The sequence below is a fragment of the Trachypithecus francoisi genome, unplaced genomic scaffold (assembly GCF_009764315.1).
Source record: "Trachypithecus francoisi isolate TF-2019V2 unplaced genomic scaffold, Tfra_2.0 Lachesis_group5, whole genome shotgun sequence".
NCBI classification, from domain to species: domain Eukaryota; kingdom Metazoa; phylum Chordata; class Mammalia; order Primates; family Cercopithecidae; genus Trachypithecus; species Trachypithecus francoisi.
The window spans coordinates 31,683,590-31,706,234 of NW_022681470.1; the positions used below are offsets into that span (position 1 = coordinate 31,683,590).

The following is a 22,645-nucleotide window of genomic DNA, read 5'->3' on the forward strand; positions in this document are numbered from 1 at the left end:
TAGGCAACATAGTGAGACCCTGGCTCTACCACAAAAAAAAAAAAAAAAAAAAAGAACACTAGGCATGGTGGTGTGCCCCTATAGTCCCAGCTACTCAGGAAGCTAAGGTGGGAGGATCACCTGAGTCCAGGAATTCGAGGCTGCAGTATGCTGTGATTGCGCCACTGCACTCCAGCCTGAGCAGCAGAACAAGACCCTGTCTCTTAAAAAAAAAAAAAAAAGATTGAGTTTGATAATCAGGAAACTTAACCAAATCTTATATGTAAGCAAATAAATGTTTTTATTTGTTTTGTTTTGAGACAGGGTCTCACTCTGTCACCTAGGCTGGAGTGCAGTGTCATGATTTTACCTCACTGCAACCCAGCCTCCCAGGCTCAGGTGATCTTCCCACCTCAGCCTCCCAAGTAGCTGAGACTACAGGCATGTACCACAATGCTCAGCTAATTTTTGCATTTTTTATAAACACAGGGTTTCACCATGTTGTCCAGGCTGGTCTCAAACTCCTGAACTCAAGTGATCCACCCGTCTTGACTTCCCACAGGGCTGGGATTATAAGCGTGAGCCACCGCACCTGGCCAAAATAAGTTTTATTAGAAATAACTCACTTTGGGAGGCTGAGGAGGGCAGATCACTTGAGGTTAGGAATTCAAGAGCAGCCTGGACAACATGGAGAAACTCCATCTCAAATAAAAATACAAAAATTAGCTAGGCGTGGTGGCGTGCAAAAAAAAATTAAAAAAAGAAATAACTAATGCATGTGAAATTCAAATATTAGTAAGTATTCAAAATCAGATATGAAAGTAAAAATGCAAAATAGGGTGATATCACTGGTTGATATGATTAGTGAGATGAAGATTATTATGGTAAATTCATCTAATAATTATTGATATACAACACGATTAATATATATTCAATCGAGAAGAGTCATATATGCAAATATGAAATAAACACCTTAAATGAGAAGAAGAGAGAAAACATGGAGAATGAAGAAAGTTGGGTGTATTCTTTTCAGTCTTCCCCTCCCATATCTCCAACTGAGGCCAGCATGACTAATACTGAGAAAGAGTAAGGCAAATGAGTAATTATTGTGCTCTTTTACTGTTATTGAAGGTCACTGTTTAGTACTCCCTCGCCATTCCCCTACCACTCCCCTTTGCCTCAAACTCATTAAGCTCTTTTCTTTGTATTTCCTGATAACAGCTGACAAGGACCCCCTCTCATCTGTAATGACAGGTGAGGGTATTGGTGATAAGTAGAGTTAATAAAGCTTCTCCAGTGATGTAGAACTATAACCCTCTGAGTATTATCATGGGGGGAATAGATGAAAAAGCCCATTTCATTTTGTGCAGTGTCCTTCAGACTGCTGATTATGAAATCATTTTAGAGTGTCTGAGAAATAATTGTGGAATTACAATGAAACATAATAGAAAATATCAGTGGACACTGGGTGATCAGTCAGAGTGGTGGGGAAAAACTATAGGGAAAGGACGCAAACCTTCTGAAAGGTCAGAAGATTCTGCAGAGCCCCAGGGGAGAATAGCTGAAGGCAGCTCTTCTATAACCCTGAGGCATTGGGCAAGGAGTAGGTACAAGAGAGTGTAGGGGAATTTATCTTAAGCTTTTTTACTTATGTTGACCAAGAACTGACCTTTGATCATCCATGGGGACATTCTCCCTGAAAGGGGAACAATAAATGTTAATTACCTACAGGTTGTTTTTGCTCCAGGCTTTTGGCATTTGTGCCTGCACCGAATAAAAGCAAGTAGCTCCGGCTTCTCGGGGCTGCTTTCTGGTGACTAGAGCCAGGCAGTCACCTAGCTGCTCTTACACTGCATACCTGTGTCCAAGTACTCATTTCATCCATCGGCCAGGGTCTGTGGGACAGACCCAGCAGACACACAGATCCTTGGCAGGAACTGGGTACAACTGGTGCAACCAGTTGCCATTAGTGATCTGAGGGAGAAAGCAGAAAGGCACCGAGTGAATCTATGCATGGGCTGGGGTGGAGTTGTTTTTATTTTTTTGCTTGCTGTCTAGTTTGGTGTTCTGGTATGTATGTATGTATGTATGTATGTATGTATTTTTTTTTTGAAATGGAGTCTCACTCTGTTGCCCAGGCTGGAGTGCAGTGGAGTGATCTTGGCTCACGGCAAGCTCTACCTCCTGGGTTCATGCCATTCTCCTGCCTCAGCCTCCCAAGCAGCTGGGACTACAGGTGCCCACCACCACGCCCAGCTAATTTTTTATATTTTTAGTAGAGACGGGGTTTCACCATGCTAGCCAGCGTGGTCTCGATCTCCTGACCTTGTGATCTACCCACCTCAGCCTCCCAAAGTGCTGGGATTACAGGCGTGAGTCACCATGCCTAGCCCCAGTATTCTGGTATTTATAACATAAGATTAATAGTTTATAGTTGACTTTATATTGACATAATTTGCAGTTGGTTGTAAAATAAAGAGCAGGGGAGTTCTTATATTGCCTTAAGCAAAAGTGTTAAGACTTTCAACTGAGTTTTGTTTGTAAACATTTAGTAGCTCAATTAATTGTAGTTATTTATAATATGTTGTTTTAGTTTCCTATTGTTTCCATGACAAATAACTACGAAGATAAATCTTTTAGTATATAGTTTTGTACAAGTCTGATAAGAGTGTCACTGGGCTGGGAATGAGGGTGTTGGCCAGGCTGCCTTCCCTTCTGGAGGTTCTTTGGGAGAATCCATTTCCTTGCCTTTTCCAAGCTTCTAGAGGCTGCCTACATTGCCTTACTCATGGATCTCCCCCCGTGTCCTCAAAGCCACACAGAATTTCTTTGATCCTTCTGCAGTAGTGATATCTGAATGAAGTCCCGAAAGGTTCTCTTCTTTTAATGACTCACGTGATTTCACTAGGCCCACTCAGATAATCTAAAGTAACCTTCCCATCTTAAGGTCCTTAACCTGAATCACATCTGCAAAATTCATTTGACCATGTAAGGTAACACATTCACAAGTTCTAGGGATTAGAATTCAGCCATCTCTGGGAGACCATTTTCTGCCTACCACCGTTGTCTGTGTTGATTCCAAATGGAATGTTTTCTTGGAAAATAAATGTATATAAAAAAATTAGTTGATTTTGGTTGGGTATGGTGGCTCACACCTGTAATCCCAGCACTTTGGGAGGCTGAGGCAGGCAGATCACTTGAGGGTAGAAGGTCGAGACCAGCCTGGGCAACATAGTGAGACCCCTGACTTAAAGAAAAAATAGGCTACAACCGGACATGGTGGCTTACGCCTGTAATCCCAGCACTTTGGGAGACCGAGACAGGTGGATCACCCGAGGTCAGGAATTCAAGGCCAGCCTGACCAACATGGTGAAACTCTGTCTCCACTAAAAATACAAAAATTAGCCAGACGTGGTGGTGCATGCCTATAGTCCCAGCTCCTCGGAAGGCTGAGGCAGGAAAATCACTTGAACCTGGGAGTCAGAGGTTGCAGTGAGCCAAGATCGCACCACTGCACTCCAACCTGGGCAAGAGAGTGAGACTCCATCTCAAAAAATAAAAATAAATAAATAAAAATAAAAAAGAAAAAACATAGTACAATGTGTATGGTTATGGCAAAAATAATGAAAGTGGTATCCGAATGACTAAAGTTTGGGAAACCCTGCATCTGAGAGGTGGCCCAGTACCCAGAAGGAGTAGAGTGCAGGCCATAGAGGCAGTGGATCCACCCAGACTCCCATTTGCTCTGCTGCAATCAGGTGGCTCTGTCCAAGACTCTAGCCACATTTATTCAGTTTCTTCATCCCAAAGAAGGGATTGTACCAGACAAGTAGTCTCCAAAGGTTCCTCCAGCTTCAATTTACTCTTTCTCTGTAAATGGATATTTATGTTAGGAATTTCAATGTCAGGGCCAAGCACAGTGTGAAATATAAACATTATAAACTATTTAAAAGGTGAAAACACTGGTTCTGTCTGTAAATGCTGCCAAATGTAGTGCCAAGCCTGCAGTGTCAAGCCTTGGTTGATTATTTAAATGACTGCTATCATACTTGTTAGGGGTTGTCTTGCCATGAATGGATATCCTTTCTTTTTTTCTTTTTCTATTTGTATGTTTGCCCGTTACTAATACCATTTCAAAGTAGTGAATGCTCATCATTAGTTGCGCACATAAAACAGTTACATATTCTTTGAGAACATTTCTTGAACTTAGGAAATACTGGAAGGACAGAGCATGGACAGTTGGTGGAACAGGACCTCAACATTAGGTAGACATTTAAAAGGACTGGTGGTTCTTTTTTTTTTTTTTTTTTTTTGAGACAGAGTCTTACTCTGTCACCCAAGCTAGAGTGCAGTGGCGCGATCTTGGCTTACTGCAAGCTCTGCCTCCTGGGTTCACACCATTCTCCTGCCTCAGCCTCCTGAGTAGCTGGGCCTACAGGCACCCGCCACCACATCCAGCTAATTTTTTTTTGTTATTGTATTTTTAGTAGAGACGGGGTTTCACCGTGTTAGCCAGGATGGTCTCAATCTCCTGTCCTGGTGATCCGCCTGCCTCGGCCTCCCAAAATGCTGGGATTACAGGCGTGAGCCATTGCGCCCAGCCCTGAAGATGTTTTTAAATTTCTTTCTCCAGTAAGAAAAATTTCAAACTTCTGTATCCCATTCAGTATTCCCTAAAATAAAATCAAGTTTGTCCTGAAATACGGTTTTAAAAACTGAAAATCTATTTTCTTTGATTACCTCATAAATAACAAGTGTTTCATATCAGCTCTCCTGTCTCTTCCTTCTCCACCCTTTTCCTCTCTTTCATGTTGTGCCAGTCACACAGGTGGATGCTCAGTATCACCCCACAGCACAAGATAAATAAGCTTGGAAGGTTTCCTAGCAACATATTGTTCTGGGAACCTGCTCTGTTTCCCTGAACAAGATGAAGCCAAATATCCCAGAATCTCAGCCAGATGGGAAAGGATTAGCTTATTGAGAGTGTTATTGCCTTTTTTTTTTTTTAATATTTCACTTTGAAATGAACCTCTTAATATAAGTAGTAAAAATGACTTTTAAAAGGACACGTAAAAATATCTTTTTAAAAGAATATTTTTTTCTCTTACATGTAAAAAAAATATGTAATAGTTTGAAGTTTAAAAATATGGTTTCAGAATTCTCTAAGCACAAGCTTCCAGTATGTAATTCAGTCACTGGTGACTGGATCCATTTTAGAACCATGTAGAAAATACTTCCACATGGAACTAATACTCAGCCTGGTGTCCAGTGGTATGGTATTCCTGCAGTAAAAATACTGAAATACTTCTGATCTGGTGGGAAAATGGCTCCAGGAGTAGGCTCTCTCCTAACAATACCTTTGGCCCTTGCCCTTGCATCTGGTCCTAGGGAAACATTGGAGACACCTTGTCACTCCTGAAAACCTTGAAGCTTCCCCTCTTTCTATCACTCCAGGACTATTTTAGTGCTAGTGATTTACAACTTCATCTTCAGAGTCTATTTTTGGTTTTTCTCAGTGTATGATTAAAGTATATAGAGAAAATAAAACTGAAAGAAGTTGAGACTATCAAAGCCAAGAAAAATAATGTCATTGTTGTTTTGTTAACATATGATCGTGTATATTTCCCTTGTTTATCTAATGATCTGTGAGGCTACACAGTTGGCAGCTGGTGCTTTCCTTTCTATTGCACTCTAGTTGGTCACAGTATACTTGTTAGAGGTCTCTGGAGATGGAGTAATAAAGGATTCGTGTTTCTTATAACAGTATTCAGCAGTGGTTTTGCAATTCAGTTTCACCCTGGGAAATGTCCTCACTCATTGTTTGGCTGGGGAGACATTCCCTCATCAGCCAGATGAATATTTTCATAATGTGGTTGTTGACTGGTTTGTGTCATCTATCAGGTTTGAACTGAGTTTGTGAAACTTCCCAATTGTGGTCGGAAGCTGATAATTATAGTACTTCATAGTGTTCCTGGATAGGAAAAACAAAGTAATTAGAATAAGATGGGAATGACACCTGGTGTCTTTGTTTTTATGTAACAAATTATTTGGCCAGATGCCAGAGAATTAATACTGTCCTCATTTTAATGAAAATAAGGAAATTGTGAGATAATTTTATATTCATGCTAGGTGTTTTCCATTCTCTTTTGCTCTCTCACTCATATGTATATGTTTTCTAAATACCATATTTTAAACTCAACAAGAAACAATCTGTTGAGGGCCTAGTATGAGCCAAATACCACTAGGTATTATGGCAGGTACCGAGGGCAACACGTCATCCTTTCCTTCTCAGAATCTGCAAGAAGTTTGCAACATAGCATGTTTGTAATCTTAAACCAAACAAAAACATTAAGGAAAGGTTTTGATGTTTGAAGGAATCATGGGCTAGGCACAGTGGCTCATGCCTGTAATCCCAGTGCTTTGGGAGGCTGAGGAAGGAGGATCACTTCAGCCCAGGTGTTTGAGACCAGTCTCAGCAACATAGCCAGACCCACCTCTACAAAAGTTAAAATAAAATAAATAAGTAAAGGAATTCTATAACTTTGTCCAAAGAAAGACTACAAGTATATTTAATATGTATTATGGAACAGAATAAGTTCTAATACCTTAATTTTGATTGAATACTTGTTTTTAAAAAAATTTAAAAATGTCCATGAACCAGGCATTGTTTTAGATACCTCTCTGTTAACTCATTTAATTCTCCCGACACCATTATGAGGTAGAAATTTTGTTTACCTGCTATTTTATAGATGAAGAAACTGAGGCTAGGAGAGTTTTTTTGTTTGTTTGTTTTAAAAGACTGAGTCTCATTCTGTTGCCCAGGCTAGAGTAAGTGGCCGTCATAGTGCACTGCAGCCTGGAACTTGTCCACTCAAGCAATTCTTCCATCTCAACCTCCCAAGTAGCTGGGACTGTAGATGTGCACCACTGTCCCCTAAGACAGGTTAAATATCTATTTATTGAGGGCTTTTATACTATGCTGTGCTTATTTGTCTATTTTTAAAATTTGAAGAGTCCATAGGATTCTAGTCTTTTTTCAGAAAAGAGTAAACTACTGTCTTTTGTGGATGACATAATTTTCACAAGAAATAAATGAGTTGTTTAGATGACTTTCTATTATCTCATACAGCACAATGATTCTATATTTGAGTTTTCATTGTCAAACACTAAAACCTTTCAGTATACTAACTCCGTTTTAGAATATTTTTCTTTTTTTTTTTTTGAGACTGAGTCTCGCTCTATCACCCAGGCTGGAGTGCAGTGGTGCAATCTTGGTTCATCACAACTTCAGCCTCCCAGGTTCAAGCAATTCTCATGCCTCAGCCTCCAGAGTAGCTGGGATTACAGATGCCCACTACCATGCCCGACTAATTTTTTTAATTTTAGTAGAGATGGGGTTTTACCATGTTGGCCAGTCTGGTCTCAAACTCCTGACCTCGAGTGATCCGCCTGCCTCAGCCTCCCAAAGTGCTGGGATTACAGACATGAGCCACCATGCCCAGGCCATTTTAGAACATTTCTTGTAGCTAAATTTTTTACTTGTATAACATAATAATTTTCATTTTAAACATAATAGAAGGATATGAGTGAATTATACTTAAGAAAGTTAAAATTAATAGCACTATTAAATACATTAACAAGAGAAGTTTGTGACATCAGCAATTTTAGAAGTGGACAAACTGTAGCCTGTTTCTGTAAATTAAGTTTTCTTGGAACACAGCCAGACTCATTTGTTTAGGTATCACTCATGGCAGGTTTTGTGGAATAATGACAGAGTTGAATCTTCGCAACCTAGACTATATGACCCACAAGGCCTAAAATATATACTGCATGGACCTTTACAGGAAAAGTTTGCCAACCCCTACTCTGGAGTCTGTATTTTTCTCCTAACTTTGAGGTGGGCATGTTCCCTTAGAATGCCAGAAATTTAGCAAACACATCTGAATGTTTTTTCATAAATGGCGCCCTTGTCTAACATGGTTTTCCTCAAATCCCTGCAGGTACCAACCAAGAAGCTGAAGAAATATGAGAAAGAATATCAGACGATGCGAGAGAGTCAGCTGCAACAGGAAGACCCAATGGACAGATACAAGGTATGAGAAATATGTTGCACCTATCAACGTACCTTCTTTTTTATTTTAAATGAGACTGAGTCTTGCTGTGTTGCCCAGGCTGATCTTGAACACCTGGCCTCAAGCAATCCTCCCACTTCAGTCTCCCAAGTAACTGGGATTACAAGCACGAGCCACCAATCCCAGTAAAGTACCTTTTTTTTTTTCTTTTTTTTTTTACTTAAAGCAGCAGTTGTGGCAAGTTCAATTCCCTCTGTTCCTCCTCGATTGATTTAGACACTCTCTGATCATGCTAACTGTCCAGGTATGTTTTCATTTCAGGAGATTCCCAAATAGCCAACCATAATATTTCTTTTCTTTCAGTTTGTATATTTGTAGGTAACTCCAGCTGTTGCATTTATACTGGGAATCTTCATAAGAAGCTGAGAGAAAGAGGGGAAAAAGAAAGTGGCTTTCTACTTTCAAAAATGAAACAAAAAGGAAAAATGGCAAAGTACTGTTTTAGCTGTGCATGGTCATATCCACAAAGACTTGTAGCAGGTGAACTGTTCCAAGACTGACACAAGGATGTTTCAAACTTGCCTCTATCTGTAGCAAATGTTAAAAATACCAACTCACTTGGAAGGAAAAATAAAAATCACAAAGGTATATTGAGCACAGTAATGGTGTTTGTTGCAACATTTATTTCCACAGATGAATTTTTGAACAACAGTGATATTTGACTTATAGTATGAAGTTTCAGAATCAAAAGAATTTCATTTTAATATGTTCATTAATTGTGAATCTCTTCAGTGGTAATTAGCAACACTGTTCCCAGGATGCAATGTTGGGAAACACTTATTTCCAACTTATTTTTTTCCAAGTAAAATATTGTCTCTCTTCAACATGCTTTAATTTTTCAGGCTCATACAGATACATAATAGCTCCTTCTCCCTCCACATCAGTATACTAAGATAAAAGAATACTGTATTTTCAGCACTAAGCAGCAGTGCCGAAATGTCCTGCCAATAAATGGACTGTGTGACATTATTAATTAAATCACCCACATTGGGATGACTTCCACTTTTGTAACTAGAGTTATCTTTATGTGGTCAGAGCTGGACATAGGCAGCATAGTCACACAGAATATCTTATCTCTGTTGCTGAATTGAATAACACAGGATGTGTACAGAGGAACATGGTAGGAGTATGTAGATTTTGTAGTCAGACAGATCTGAACTCAAATCTTGCTCATTTTTTTAGAGCACAGGATTTGGACTCTATATTGAGGGTTTTAATCCCTCTGCCACCATTCAGCGTCTTGGACTAGTTATTGAACCTCTTCCTTATCTGTAAAAGATACAGTGTATCTGCTTCCTTGGTGGATTATTACAAGGATGAGGGATGCTGTATGTTAAGGACTCAGCTTATAGTTGCATTCAATAAATGGCTGTTATTTGATGAAGCCTACTACTACAAATTATGCAATTATTACTAGAATAATGCCAACTTATGTGGGTCTTCCCCTCTAGTCCCTTATTGATTGTTCCCATTTTTCTCAAGTATTGCCAACTAATAATCTCCCCTTGCTTATAGAAGTGGTTCAAGATCTGATGATAAAATCCCACATACTTCTATAGCAGGTAATTATTAACAGATAAGATGTTTACAGATAACATTTGAAGCTAATTTTCACCACCAACATCCCCTCAATAAAACCAACTTTTAATGTAAATCACATGGCATGCTGCTTTAGAAAGGCTGGAAGGTGGTAATTATAAACTATTATTAAGCATCCAGAATGAAGCTCTCCTTTTGCTAACATCATTCTGATTTTCTTATTACTACCATTGTTGTGAATAAATTCTGTGAAGAATGCTTTAAAGTAAGAGAGAAATGGAAGACCAAACTTGTACATTTAAAATTAGGCTGGAATTGAACTTGTTATTGTGTCTTACATCGTTTTTTGTGCCAAAGCAGGTATGTATACATTAATAGTAAGATGTACATTATTTTTAAATTACTTATAGCATGTAAGATTATCAATGTGTATAGTTTTTATTGAGAGATTAAAGTAGGAGTAAACTTTTTGTTTTGAAAGCAGGCATTACTTTTTAAGTTCAACTATTGTTGCTTCTTATTTGCACTTATCTGATACCCTCTATCGCTATTTCTTTTAGATTATTGTGGTAACTTGTCAGTACATTCATCTAATGTCTCTACACTCTTTTAATAATGTCTAGGCATTTGTCCTGGTAATACACTTGGCAAATTTATAGTTCTTAGATTATAATTACACCTTCAAGGTGGCAGTCAACAACATAAGTTTCTAACCATCAACATATTTGGTTTTTAAGATGATCAATATGTAGTTTAAGAAGCCATATTATAATTATCTTAATTAAAGTAGCAAAGTTAGAAAATACCTTTTACATCTTCTAAATTTAATCCTGTGAAGAATAAGATCTCTGTCCTGGGAATGAGCACTTTATAATTCATAGATCTTGGACTGGGAACCCAGTTAATGTAAACTCTTAAAGACTGACTTGGGAACATCTTGAAGGGCATTGAGTGAGAACTTGCACCAGTTCAGTGACAGCCCCTCCTCAACATTATAATCTATATTGCTTGAAAAGTCATTTCCACACCCTAGCTTGCCATATGACAAGAGAGTTAGCAAGGTTGTGGGAAATTTATTTATTTATTTGTTTATTTATTTATTTTTTTGAGACGGAGTCTGGCTCTGTCGCCCAGGCTGGAGTGCGGTGGCAGCATCTCAGCTCACTGCAAGCTCCACCTCCCAGGTTTACGCCATTCTCCTGCCTCCGCCTCCCAAGTAGCTGGGACTACAGGCGCCCGCCTTGTCGCCCGGCTAGTTTTTTGTATTCTTTAGTAGAGACGGGGTTTCACCATATTAGCCAGGATGGTCTCGATCTCCTGACCTTGTGATCCGCCCGTCTCGGCCTCCCAAAGTGCTGGGATTTGCTTGAGCCATCGCGCCCGGCCTGGAAATTTATTTTTTAAAGCCCACATATGTTATATAATAAGATATTTTAAGAGATATTTCAGTTCAATACTATTTCTCTTAGACATGGTGGCATATGTAAAAGGGCTATCACAGGGAACCTGGAGGTGGGATTAAAGATCCAACAATGTAGATGTAGCTCTCAACAGTCATATTTCTTGCTATATCTATGTAAACATGTGTTTGATGTCTATTTTTATGACATATGTAAATATCTTCATGCTCAGGTTATATCACTATAGTCACCTTTATTCAACACTTAAATCTCAACCACAAAGAAAGAAATGAAATAATGTTAGTATAAATTTAAATTTTAAAACTTGACATATGAAAATCTTCTGGAATTAGGAAGTAGTGATGATTGCACAACTTTGTGAATATACTAAAATCATTACATTGCACATTTTAAAAACATGACTTATATAGTATGTGTTAATTACATCTCCAAAAAAAAAAGCCGAATGTTCCAGGAGGATTGTCATTTAGGCTACCCTTTTCCTTTCATGAACCCTAAGTCACACCAGAGGTACCTGTTTAGAAGCCTTGCAGGAGGGAGAGCTTCCTGTTGAAATTAGAGCTAATTAGTGACTATTGATCTTATATGTGTTCATATTTGTAGAATAAAAGCCAACACAGTGGGTGGTACATTAGTTTTTAGTGAAGCCCATTAATTTCCAGATAGAACATATGTTGTACATTGTATGTATACACACAGATATAAACATATATACGTAGGTCATACACACATATACATGCACTGCCTGTGCTACCTGGGCTTGGCATCAGTTTATATTTTAAACTCAGTGAACACCATAATGACTGCTTTATAGCCTTTATTCTTTCTGTTTCTCTTCATGACTAGATTCCAAGAGACAGAAAGGAAACTTTTTTGGAAGAACAATGTAGAATATTTATTTCAAATCTCTTTTATCTTCCTTCTTAACTTGGACCTGACCAGATTTGTGTAAAATTATTTGTCTACTCTAATATTTTGGTTTGTAAATTTAGTGATTGATTTCTAGTAAGCTGAAATTAGGATAAAGATTTGGCTGTAGAAGTAAGCATGTTTTCATTTTTATACAGGTTCCCCAGAAAACACACATTCATCAACATGTGTATAGCTGTTTTTAGTGTATTTTAGAAACTAGTAACTAAGCCCTTAATAAGCAAAGTTACCAATTTCAGAAATTAAAATATTTTCTATCTTAAAGAGATGAATTGTTTCTATTGTGAGGAAAGTTTTCTAGTGATGGTGTCAGTTGATGGTACTTTTTGGAGATCTTTAGCCTTCATCTACCTTTGGAGAATGATATGCTTTTCTGGTTTAATTAAAGAACTATTTGCACAAATGTGAACTAAGCCTTAAAAAACACAGCTAATTGACCGGGCATGGTGGCTCTCGCTTGTAATGCCAGCACTTTGGGAGGCTGAGGCGGGTGGATCACTTGAGGTCAGGAGTTCCAGACCAGCCTGGCCAATACAGTGAAACCCTGCTTCTACTAAAAAATACAAAAATTAGCTGAGTGTGCTGGCAAGCACCAGTAGTCCCAGCTACTCGAGAGGCTGAGGCATGAGAATCGCTTGAGCCTGGGAGGGGGAGTTGCAGTGAGCCAAGATCATGCCACTGCACTCCAGCCTGGGCAACAGAGCCAGACTCTGTCTCAAGGAAAAAAAAAAAAAAAAAAAAAAGGCCGGGTGCGGTGGCTCATGCCTGTAATCCCAGCACTTTGGGAGGCGGAGGCAGGCAGATCACGAGGTCAGGAGATCGAGACCATCCTGGCTAACACGGTGAAACCCCATTTCTACTAAAAAAAAAAAAAATTAGCTGGGTGTGGTGGCTGGCACCTGTAGTCCCAGCTACTTGGGAGGCTGAGGCAGGAGAATGGCACGAACCCGAGAGGCGGAGCTTACATTGAGCCGAGATCACACCACTGCACTCCAGCCTGGGTGACAGAGCGAGACTCCATCTCAAAAATAAATAAATAAATACACACACACACACACACACACACACACACCACACACACACACACCCCTAATTAATTAAATTCAGTGAATCTCCCAAAGCATAATAAAGGTTACCTGTTCTAGATGGGAAAATACTAAAAGAATCTGGAATGCGCCGGGCGCGGTGGCTCAAGCCTGTAATCCCAGCACTTTGGGAGGCCGAGACGGGCGGATCACGAGGTCAGGAGATCGAGACCATCCTGGCTAACACGGTGAAACCCCGTCTCTACTAAAAATACAAAAACTAGCCGGGCGAGGTGGCAGGTGCCTGTAGTCCCAGCTACTAGGGAGGCTGAGGCAGGAGAATGGCATAAACCCAGGAGGCGGAGCTTGCAGTGAGCTGAGATCCGGCCACTGCACTCCAGTCCGGGCGACAGAGCGAGACTCCTCCTCAAAAAAAAAAAAAGAATCTGGAATGCTTACACTGTCTTGGGTTTGGGACACAGATAGTATTATGAATACATAATTTCTAATTGAAGTGTCTTATCCATGTTCAGTACAATTAAATTTAGAATGTTTAACCTCGTTCTTCAGATTAAACAGTAATTTTTAAAATCAAAATGTAATTTAAACAAAGGAAATGATTCTTCTATGTTTCCACAGTTTTTTTCTTGCACATACTAGTTTTTGTAGAGCAGTTGCTCCTACATGTAATTTCAAATTTAGCTATTGTGCATAGTAAAAATAATACAAATGAAATATTTGAAATAAAGCTTAATTGTACTTTTTTGCCATCCTTACATATCTAATGCAATAATTTAGAGCAATTACCACATTTCTTGTAAACTTGACAAATGAAGAAAAGTTTAAATTAGGGTACATTTCTAACCTATAAAAATGAGGGAGTAGATTTTTTTAAAAGTTGTTGGGCCCTTTTTGGTGTTGGACCCTTTATTACTCAGGGGAGTCAAGATAAGTGAATCCATCTTTGAAAATTATTTTTCTGGCTAGACACGTTGGCTTACACCTGTAATCCGAACAGTTTGGGAGGCTGAGGCGAGTGGATCACTTGAGGTCAGGAGTTCGAGACCATCCTGGCCAACGTGGTAAAAACCCTTTCTCTACTTAAAATACAAAAATTAGCTGGGTGTGGTGGCACACACCTGTAGTCTTAGCTATTCAGTAGGCTGAGGCGGGATAATCTCTTGAACCTGGGAGGCGGAGGTTGCAGTGAGCTGAGATGGCACCACTGCACTCCAGCCTGGGTGACAGAGCAAGACTCCATCTAAAAAAAAACAAACAGAAAAAAAAAAAAAACCACGTTTTTCTGCCAGAGCAAATAAACTTACATTTTATTATTTTTTCACATCACAGAGACTGTGTTGGCTTTTGGAAATATTATGCTATGAAATAATGTGCTTTTAAGGAATAGTAATAGACATGAGGTTGTTTTCTATATGCCTATGGTAACTTAATGATAAACTTCAGAAGGCTTCCACTTTCTCTTTGAGCTTGGATAACCCAGAGAGTTCATTGTTGTAGGATGGTGAAGATGCGAAACTAAATCCTTTTGGCTTCTCAAGCAATATAGCTAATCAGGAGTGGGCGATTTCTAACAATGCTGGTCTTTTAGTCCCTTATACTTAACCCTTGGGGGAAGAATATGCATTCGGCACACTAAGAATTTCTAGTATGTTTATTGATGATCGTCAGAGTTTTCAAGAAACTTTCATTAATTTTTAGAAAGTTTTCTTTTCCGTTTAAGTATTACTGAGAAAATTACCTGACACTAATATGTTTCTATATCATCTAGAATGCATTTGCTTTTTGAAAATTTGATTTGTGTGCTAGAGTAGAGCAGGGATCTGCAAACTGTGGTTTATAGGCCAAATCTGGCTCACTACCAGTTTTTGTAAACCAAGTTTTATTGGAATACAGCCACACCTATTTATTTATTTATTATGTATGGCTGGTTTTGTATGACACTGGTAGAGTTGAGAAATTTCAACATAGACCATGCGACCTGCAAAGTCTAATATATTTACTGTCTGGCAATTTACACTAGAAGTTTGCTGACCTCTATGCAAGAGTATAATCTGAGATAGTTTTTTAAGTGCTAAAAGAAATGCAGTCTGTTTGGCCAGCTGTCATTTATTACTGACAAGATTTTGTTTTTAGTTTGACATTTAAAAATTTGAAATTTTCCACTACAAAGATAAAATTGGATGTGATGAGTAAAGTAAAAAGCTTCAAATATCCATATTTTCTTTCTCAGATCTTCATTTAAGGACAACATAGATATTTAAACATTCTATCTGTAGGCATTTGAAAACTTGAATATGATAGCTGTCAACTCTTTTAAAAGAGGTATCCAAAAGAAAATATGTGAGCGTTGAGTGTGGTGTTGCTAATAAATTTGCACTGAGTCTTTTAGGAAAACATTTTCTCCTGACCCTTAAAAGGCTTTAAAACCATGTGCCAAGAATTCATCATAGCAGCAGACAACACCCAAAATATTGAGCTAGGGTTTATAAAGCCACCTCCCTCCTCGTCATTTTTTCCTTTAAAACTTAGTTTCTTTACTTTTAATTACAAGTTCACATTTCTCTGGTTTCTCATCTTGGAATAAATGACATTCACAATCCCTTGAACTGCTTCACCCAGACTTCAGCCCCCAGGTACACGTGAGATCCAGGATCCATTTTTTTTTTTTTTTGGCATTACTCTGCCCAGCAATTTCATTCTTTTGTCTGAAGATGAACTGTTTTGCAAGATTTCTGACCTTGTCATATAAGGAAGTTCCTTCCACCCAGCTTTAACAACACAGTATCAACACCTCACACCGTAGTTCCTTAATAGTTCCACGTACAACATTTTAGTCGTTCATGCAAACTGTAAACAGCAGTGTGGAGAGGGAGGAGTTTGAGGATATGAGTCTTCCTAAGTTGAGACTTGCCCACTAGCTGCCTCAAGTATACTTTGTTCCATTGAATGTTTGCAGTCCCAGAGAGAACTTAGAGTTATATGACACTCGAAGGAAAAGCAAAAGAGCATTAAGAAGTGTCTGTTTTTGTTATTGCCATTTCATAAATATTTTAGTAGGTGTTCAATTTCATTGGATATTCTTTTTTTTTTTAATTGTCTTTGTACCTATGATTGAAAACGGTAGTTGGTCTATGACTTTTGAGGAGGTAAGTTGCTTTTTTTAATCTATGTATGTCTGTAACATCAGTGTCTGTCTCTTTGAAAAATGCAGTATCCTCCTCCCAAAAGTTACTAACCAAACTTTCCCAGCTGTACATCTCGTATCCATGAGGGGTGAAACTATGAGGACAGTTGTTATCTGCTTTTTATTCAAATGGTGTCAGTTGTGTGAGATGGGGAGTATATGTTTCAGACAGTGTGATGTGAGTGTTAAGAGTTATGTAAGCAGTGTCTCCTATAATCTTTTCTGAAAGGCAAGAGGGAACCAGTTTGCCTGTTTTGTTTTCAGGCTTTGAGCAGTCAGCACATCTGCTTGTGCAAACTTAGAGCATATGAATTTCTCTGGGCTGACTAAGGTTATTGGGGCTGACTTTAAGTCTGTCTCCCATGGGCAACCCTTGTTAACATTTCAAAATGAACCAAGCAGGGTTACTACCTTTCCCAAGACCATCAAAACCAAACTCTCTTCTCCATTCTAGAATACAGGCAAACTTTTTCTGGAATGGGTCAGTATTGAAAACAGTTTAGGCTCCTTGAGAAGAACTGTAAAAGACAGCCAAGTAATATAAGCTCTGTTTAGCCCTCAGTAGGTAAGTGTGGGCAAGTTCTTTGTAGAAAATCTCCATCTCAGTAGCAGGGTCTCACTGTAGTGCTCAGTAGCACTCACCCTGGGTTCATACTTTGGAGGATGATACTGCATTTTTGGCCCCGTAGCTTGCTTTCCCACTTGTCTGTGAGTGCAGAGCAGGAGTCTGACACTTCCCACTGTGCTGCTTGCTTTGCAGACACTAAATTGAAGCTTCTTGCTAAAGCAAAAGCCAGTAGGCGTGCCCTCTAGGCTATTTTGCTTTGCAGGGACCGAGACTCTCAGTTTCTCCCAAATCTTTTCCCACCCTTGCCCTTGCACCTTTAACTGTGTGTCTGTAAGGAAGGGTTTCAGTTGCAACAGTCATTGTAATGAGAAGTTACTAGTCAGAATTTCAGCTGAACTCACACCTCTTTCTTATATAACAGACAATCCATCAGACATTTATCTCTAATCAACAGTGAAGTAGCTACCTGGTATGATTTCTAAATACTTGAACAAAGTATTTTTCCACAAACATCCTATGACTTTACCTGGAGGTTACTTTAACTCAATTCTAAGCATATAATTGTAACCTGAAAAACTGGTAGTGGCAACATTTTCACTTGTGCCAAATGGATGTAATGTACATAATAGTCGAGGGAGGTTTTTGTACTTTGGGGTTATACAAGTACAATTTCAATAGCAATAGGACACTTAACTCGGGAATAGCTATTGAAGTAGTCTTATCTTAGTTTCTTGAAGAGATTTATCAAGAAATGAGAAAAATCTCTTCCCTCGCTAAGCAGCTGCATTGTGAAATATGTCATGTTGAAATTGTGCTGGTATTGTTACTCTTTCCTGGCTAGTAGGAAATTTATTGAAAAAGCTTCTCAAATCTTTTTTTTTTTAATCTAAGTTTCCTATAAGTATTTAAGTTTTTTTTTTTTCCATGAAAAAGAGTAATAGATATATCAGAAATAAAGGCTTAACTCTTCAGCCCCTGCTAGAAATTGTGTTACTTAGGCAAAGATTGAAAGATTTCATTGTAGAAGCTCTGGCTTTTTAGAAATCTGTTTTTCAGTCTCTACATTTATTAAGTTTCTGTGGGAGGGTGGAACTTCTGTAGATTGGGGGAACAGACAGAATCTGATGAGTACAAATTGCCTCTACAAGAGCATACACAGTCTTCTCAGGAACATCTGGGGAAGAGTTCCTAGCAAGGCACCACTTCTGAGGGGTTACATTATATCTTGGTCAAAAAGGAGGATCCAATATGGTTTTGTGTAGAATATGACCTTCTAACAGAAGTGGACTTAAAATTTTTTTTTCTCATTTTGGCATCTTATCCCTTCCAATGGAATTAAAATTCTGAATTTTTTTTCCTTAATAAAACTATTTTTTAAATCCTATTACAAATATATATTCATTGTAGAAAACTTGAAAACATTTTTAAAAGGAAAAGGACAACAGTAAAGAAAATTCACTACCTACAGTCAATATTTATTGTTTATATTGTTATAATGAGATTCTCCAGTTATTTATTGGGGTTTTTTTTCCCCCTACAAGGCAGTGTAAGCATTTCCTGTTATTATGTATTTCTTTCTTTCTTTTTTTTTTTTAAAACAGGTTCTCACTCTGTCACCCAGGCCTGAATGCAGTGGCATGATCACAGTTCACTGCAGCCTTGACTTCCTGGGTTCAAGTGATCCTCCAACCTCAGCCTCCCCAGTAGCTGGGATCATGTGTGCACACCACACCACCCAGCTAATTTTTTTTTTTTTTTTTTTTTTTAGATGGAGTCTCACTCACTCTGTTGTCCAGGCTGAAGTGCAGTGGTGCAATTTTGGCTCACTGCGAGCTCTGTCTTTCAGGTTCAAGCAATTCTCCTGCCTCAGCCTCCCGAGTAGCTGGGATTACAGGTGTGTATCACCACACCCGCCTAATTTTTTATTTTGTTTTAGTAGAGATGAGATTTCACCGTGTTGGCAAGGCTGGTCTTGAACTGACCTTAAGTGGTCCGCCCACCTCAGCCACCCAAAGTGCTGGGATTACAGGCATGAGCCACTGCGCCCAGCTGTACCCAGCTAATTAAAAAAAATTTTTTTGTAGAGATGCGGTATTGCCATGTTGCCAAGGCTGGTCTTGAACTCCTGAGCTCGAGCAATCCTCCAGTCTCAGGCTCCCAAAGTGTTGGGATTACAGGCACGAGCCACTGCATCCAGCCTTCTCCAGTATTTTAACACTGAGTCGAATTCTATTGTGAATTTATTTAAAGTATGAAAGAGATTTGGGATTGTTTTTATCTTTTTTGGTAGATATGTTTTTCTTTTTTCTTTTTTTTTTTTTTTTTTCTGAGACGGAGTCTCGCTCTCTCCCCCAGGCTGGAGTGCGGTGGCGCGAGCTGGGCTCACTGCAAGCTCCGCCTCCTGGGTTCATGCCATTCTCCTGCCTCAGCCTCCCGAGTAGCTGGGACTACAGGCACCCGCCACCACGGCCAGCTAATTTTTTTGTATTTTTAGTAGAGACGGGTTTCACCATGTTAGCCAGGATGCTCTCCATCTCCTGACCTCGTGATCCGTCCCCCTCGGCCTCCCAAAGTGCTGGGATTACAGGCGTGAGCCACCGCGCCCGGCTGATATGTTTTTCAATAATGTTTTAACATTCTCCAACTTTTCTAATTTTTTTCCAAAAAAAAAAAGAGACAGAAATGGGCCCTGGTGGCTGGTTAATCAAGGTGCAATGTTTCTCAGCCCTTCTTTTAAAAAACAGGAAAAAGAAAGAAATTGTCTTCTCTTTCAATATAGCAAACACCAGGTTGTTATATAGAAGATAAAATTAACTTCACATTGCCTGGTATGCTATGATAAACTATCTTCCAAAACATATATTTGTCTTCTAGTTTTGTATCACTGCTTTGTCAAAGGTTTTTGACAAAAAAAAAAAAAAAAAGGGTTTTTGCCACCTTTGCAGAAAACACTGTTAGGAGAATAAATCTGAAAAACAGGAAGGTCTCGTGACATTAGTCTTTCCTGTCAGCTGTCTTTTGAATCTCCTATAACTGTTAACAGTAGCAAAGAAAGTAATTTTGATACTTTGGAATGGAAGACATGAAATAACTATTCTGAAAATAGTTGTGAACATACCAAGTTCACAGTGTTTAGTTAAGGAAAGACCTTACTTCATAAGAATTAGTGACTTGGTTTTTTTTTTTTTTTTCTTTCGTTTGTTTGTTTGTTTTTGTTTTTTTATCATGTAACTTTGTTTCAGATTTTTCAAGGTGGGCGGCAGAAATCCTCAGTAATTTATTTTACCTGGAATGTTTTAATCTGAAGTTTTTTTAAAAAAACAACAAAACTAGATATGACTATTGCTGTCACCGAGAAATAGGTGTTCAGAAAAGTAAATATATTCTTACTCAAAGAATAAAAATGTCGACTGTTAGCAAAGTCATGAACCCATGTTCTTGATTTAATGCTCTTAAATATACTCAATATGAACCCTGTCTTAGAAAAACAATTTGAAGAAATGTCTAGTGGTTTTCCCCTGTTTCATTCCTACTGTGTCTTGTGGTTTCCCTTGAGGTCAAGGGTGAGACTACCGTGCATGTTTCAAATAAAGAATTGCTTGTGTCTGTGTTCTAGATCTATGTAAAAACCTCACAGGATTAGGGGGGTATATTCAGAAAGTTTGCTCTTTGTGGCACATGTTTTATAATGAAGTTCCATCTTGAGAGTTTAAGGGACAAGTTTCACCGGGTAGAGAACCGCATCTGCATTGCTAGCTAAACTCACTGTTGTTTCCCATACAGCAATCCTGCCTTCCTGTGCCACTTGCGCCTTCTCCTTTTTACACCTTTGAAAGTTCACTTTGTTGCTTGTTTTTCCTCACTAGTTCTATTCATTTCTGTATGTCCAGACACTAATGCCCACCTCCGGCTGTTGTTCTTTTTCTGCAGAGGGAGAACCGAAGATTACAGGAGGCCAGCATGAGGTTGGAACAAGAGAATGATGACCTCGCCCACGAACTAGTAACAAGCAAAATTGCTCTACGGAATGACTTGGATCAGGTAAACTTTAGAAATGAGACTGTGATGACTTCCTCAGGGCAAAGACCAATTTGCCCTCACCGCTGCCCTCACAAGCTTGCTTTGTTCTTGACTTTGTGCTTGATGAATGGAGGAGTGGCAGGGACAGTTTGTGTTAATTGGAGAGAGTGGAAAACACAAGCCTTTGAGAAAGGTTTGGGTCATTTCTAAATAGCATGTGTGACATAACTTTCTTTATACCTCTAAACTCTGTTATGTCTTTGTTGATACCTTTCCTGAACCAATGGCTGTCAGCATAATTATCTGAGAACATCAGTCACCAAGAATATACCTGTACTAATGCCACTCTAACAGTAGGCACCTTACTCTTTGTTCCAGTAAGAATTCTTCTCCAGAATAAATGTGAACTTTTACATGAAGTACCTACATTAAGAGTTGGATTGTTAGATTGATAGGCATCTGAGTGGCTGAGAGCCAGACTGCCCTGTTGCGAATGCTGGCACCACCACTTGTGAACCATATGACCCCGGGCAGTTCTTAAGCTGTCTATAGATATAAAAAGGTATCTATCTCATAGAGATGATATAACAAATAAGTAAAGCACTTCAATAGTATGTGTTCATTAAATGTTAGCTGTTGCTAGGAAGACCTTAAACTATTTAGCATTCCCTTGTTCTTTCCAACTAAGCTGACAGTCTTAGGACCTCCTGTTTTTTCTTGCTAGCATTTTCAGAAATAATTGGCAATATGGAAGTAGTCTTGTGCATATTTAAAATTACCACTCTATTTTCTGACTTCTACAAAGTAAATATTCCCAACAGATAGTGGAGGGTCAGAAAAACTGACTCTCAGACTGTTGAGTCTGTAAAAGAGTACATTACCTGTGGTGTAAGTTTGCATTGACAATATTAAAAAATACAAATTCATTCATAACATAAATCTGCTTAAATGTTTAAAATTAAAGGACAGCTGAAAATGGCCCCTGCCACAATTCCTTTTTTCCCATATAGATAGCCAATTTTGTGGCTCAAAAGTTCTAACCATAGTAAAGTTGGAGGTAAGACCTATGTTCAGGAAAACAGTGCTGTATCTGGGAGAGGAGGACACTGAGAGAACTGGCATTAAAGGAGTTCAAAAACAAAAACAAGAACTGTGTTGCTTGGGACACAATATGGAAGGTAGAAAAAGCAGCCCAGAGAATGTTTTTTTAAAAAGTTGTGGCGCTGTTAACTACAAACCTCCTTTAGCCCGCCCATTTGGAAGCTGTGAGAAGTGATATAAGAAATATGTGACTAGGAGAGTCAGAACCAAAGACGGTAGCAGAATTTCCATTCAGTCAGGGTAAACTCAGCCTTACCTCAGCAGTCGTATTTTTGTATTCGAGACTGTTGAGATAAGTCAGTGCTATAATGAAAGTCTTGGTTCTATGTTAACTTTCCAAATGGGCTTGATTCTGCCATTTTGAATCTTTTATCCATTAATAATTTTCTTATAATGGCTGACTAAATGAAACAATTTTTAAACAGTTGGATTCAGTGAGGATGCAGTGAAATGAGCTAAGGAGAATTTCAAAGTTGTTTGGGAAATGTAGTTGGTAATATGTGTTAAGACTTTAAAAGGTTTAAGCAATAATAAAATTAAATTTTACTATGTACCCACTATGTGACAAGCACTAAATAAAGCAGTGTATAAACATCATCTCATTTAATCTCCCTAATGACTCCAGGAAGCAGTTATTATTTTAATCTTCCATTTCTTAAATGAGAAAACTATATAGATGAGGAAACTAGAGATCCTCTGACTTGTAAAGGTAAAAAAAAAGATTT

General features: G+C 38.7%; 1 protein-coding gene across 1 annotated transcript in view; it reads left to right on the plus strand.

The window, feature by feature from the left end:
* The window catches only part of RABGAP1L (RAB GTPase activating protein 1 like), a 799,508-nt gene that overhangs the window by 751,130 nt on the left and 25,733 nt on the right, over positions 1-22,645 (plus strand). Inside the window, 2 exon segments of the mRNA XM_033198684.1 lie at positions 7,980-8,072; positions 20,730-20,840. Of these exon segments, the coding sequence (XP_033054575.1) occupies positions 7,980-8,072; positions 20,730-20,840 (204 nt within the window).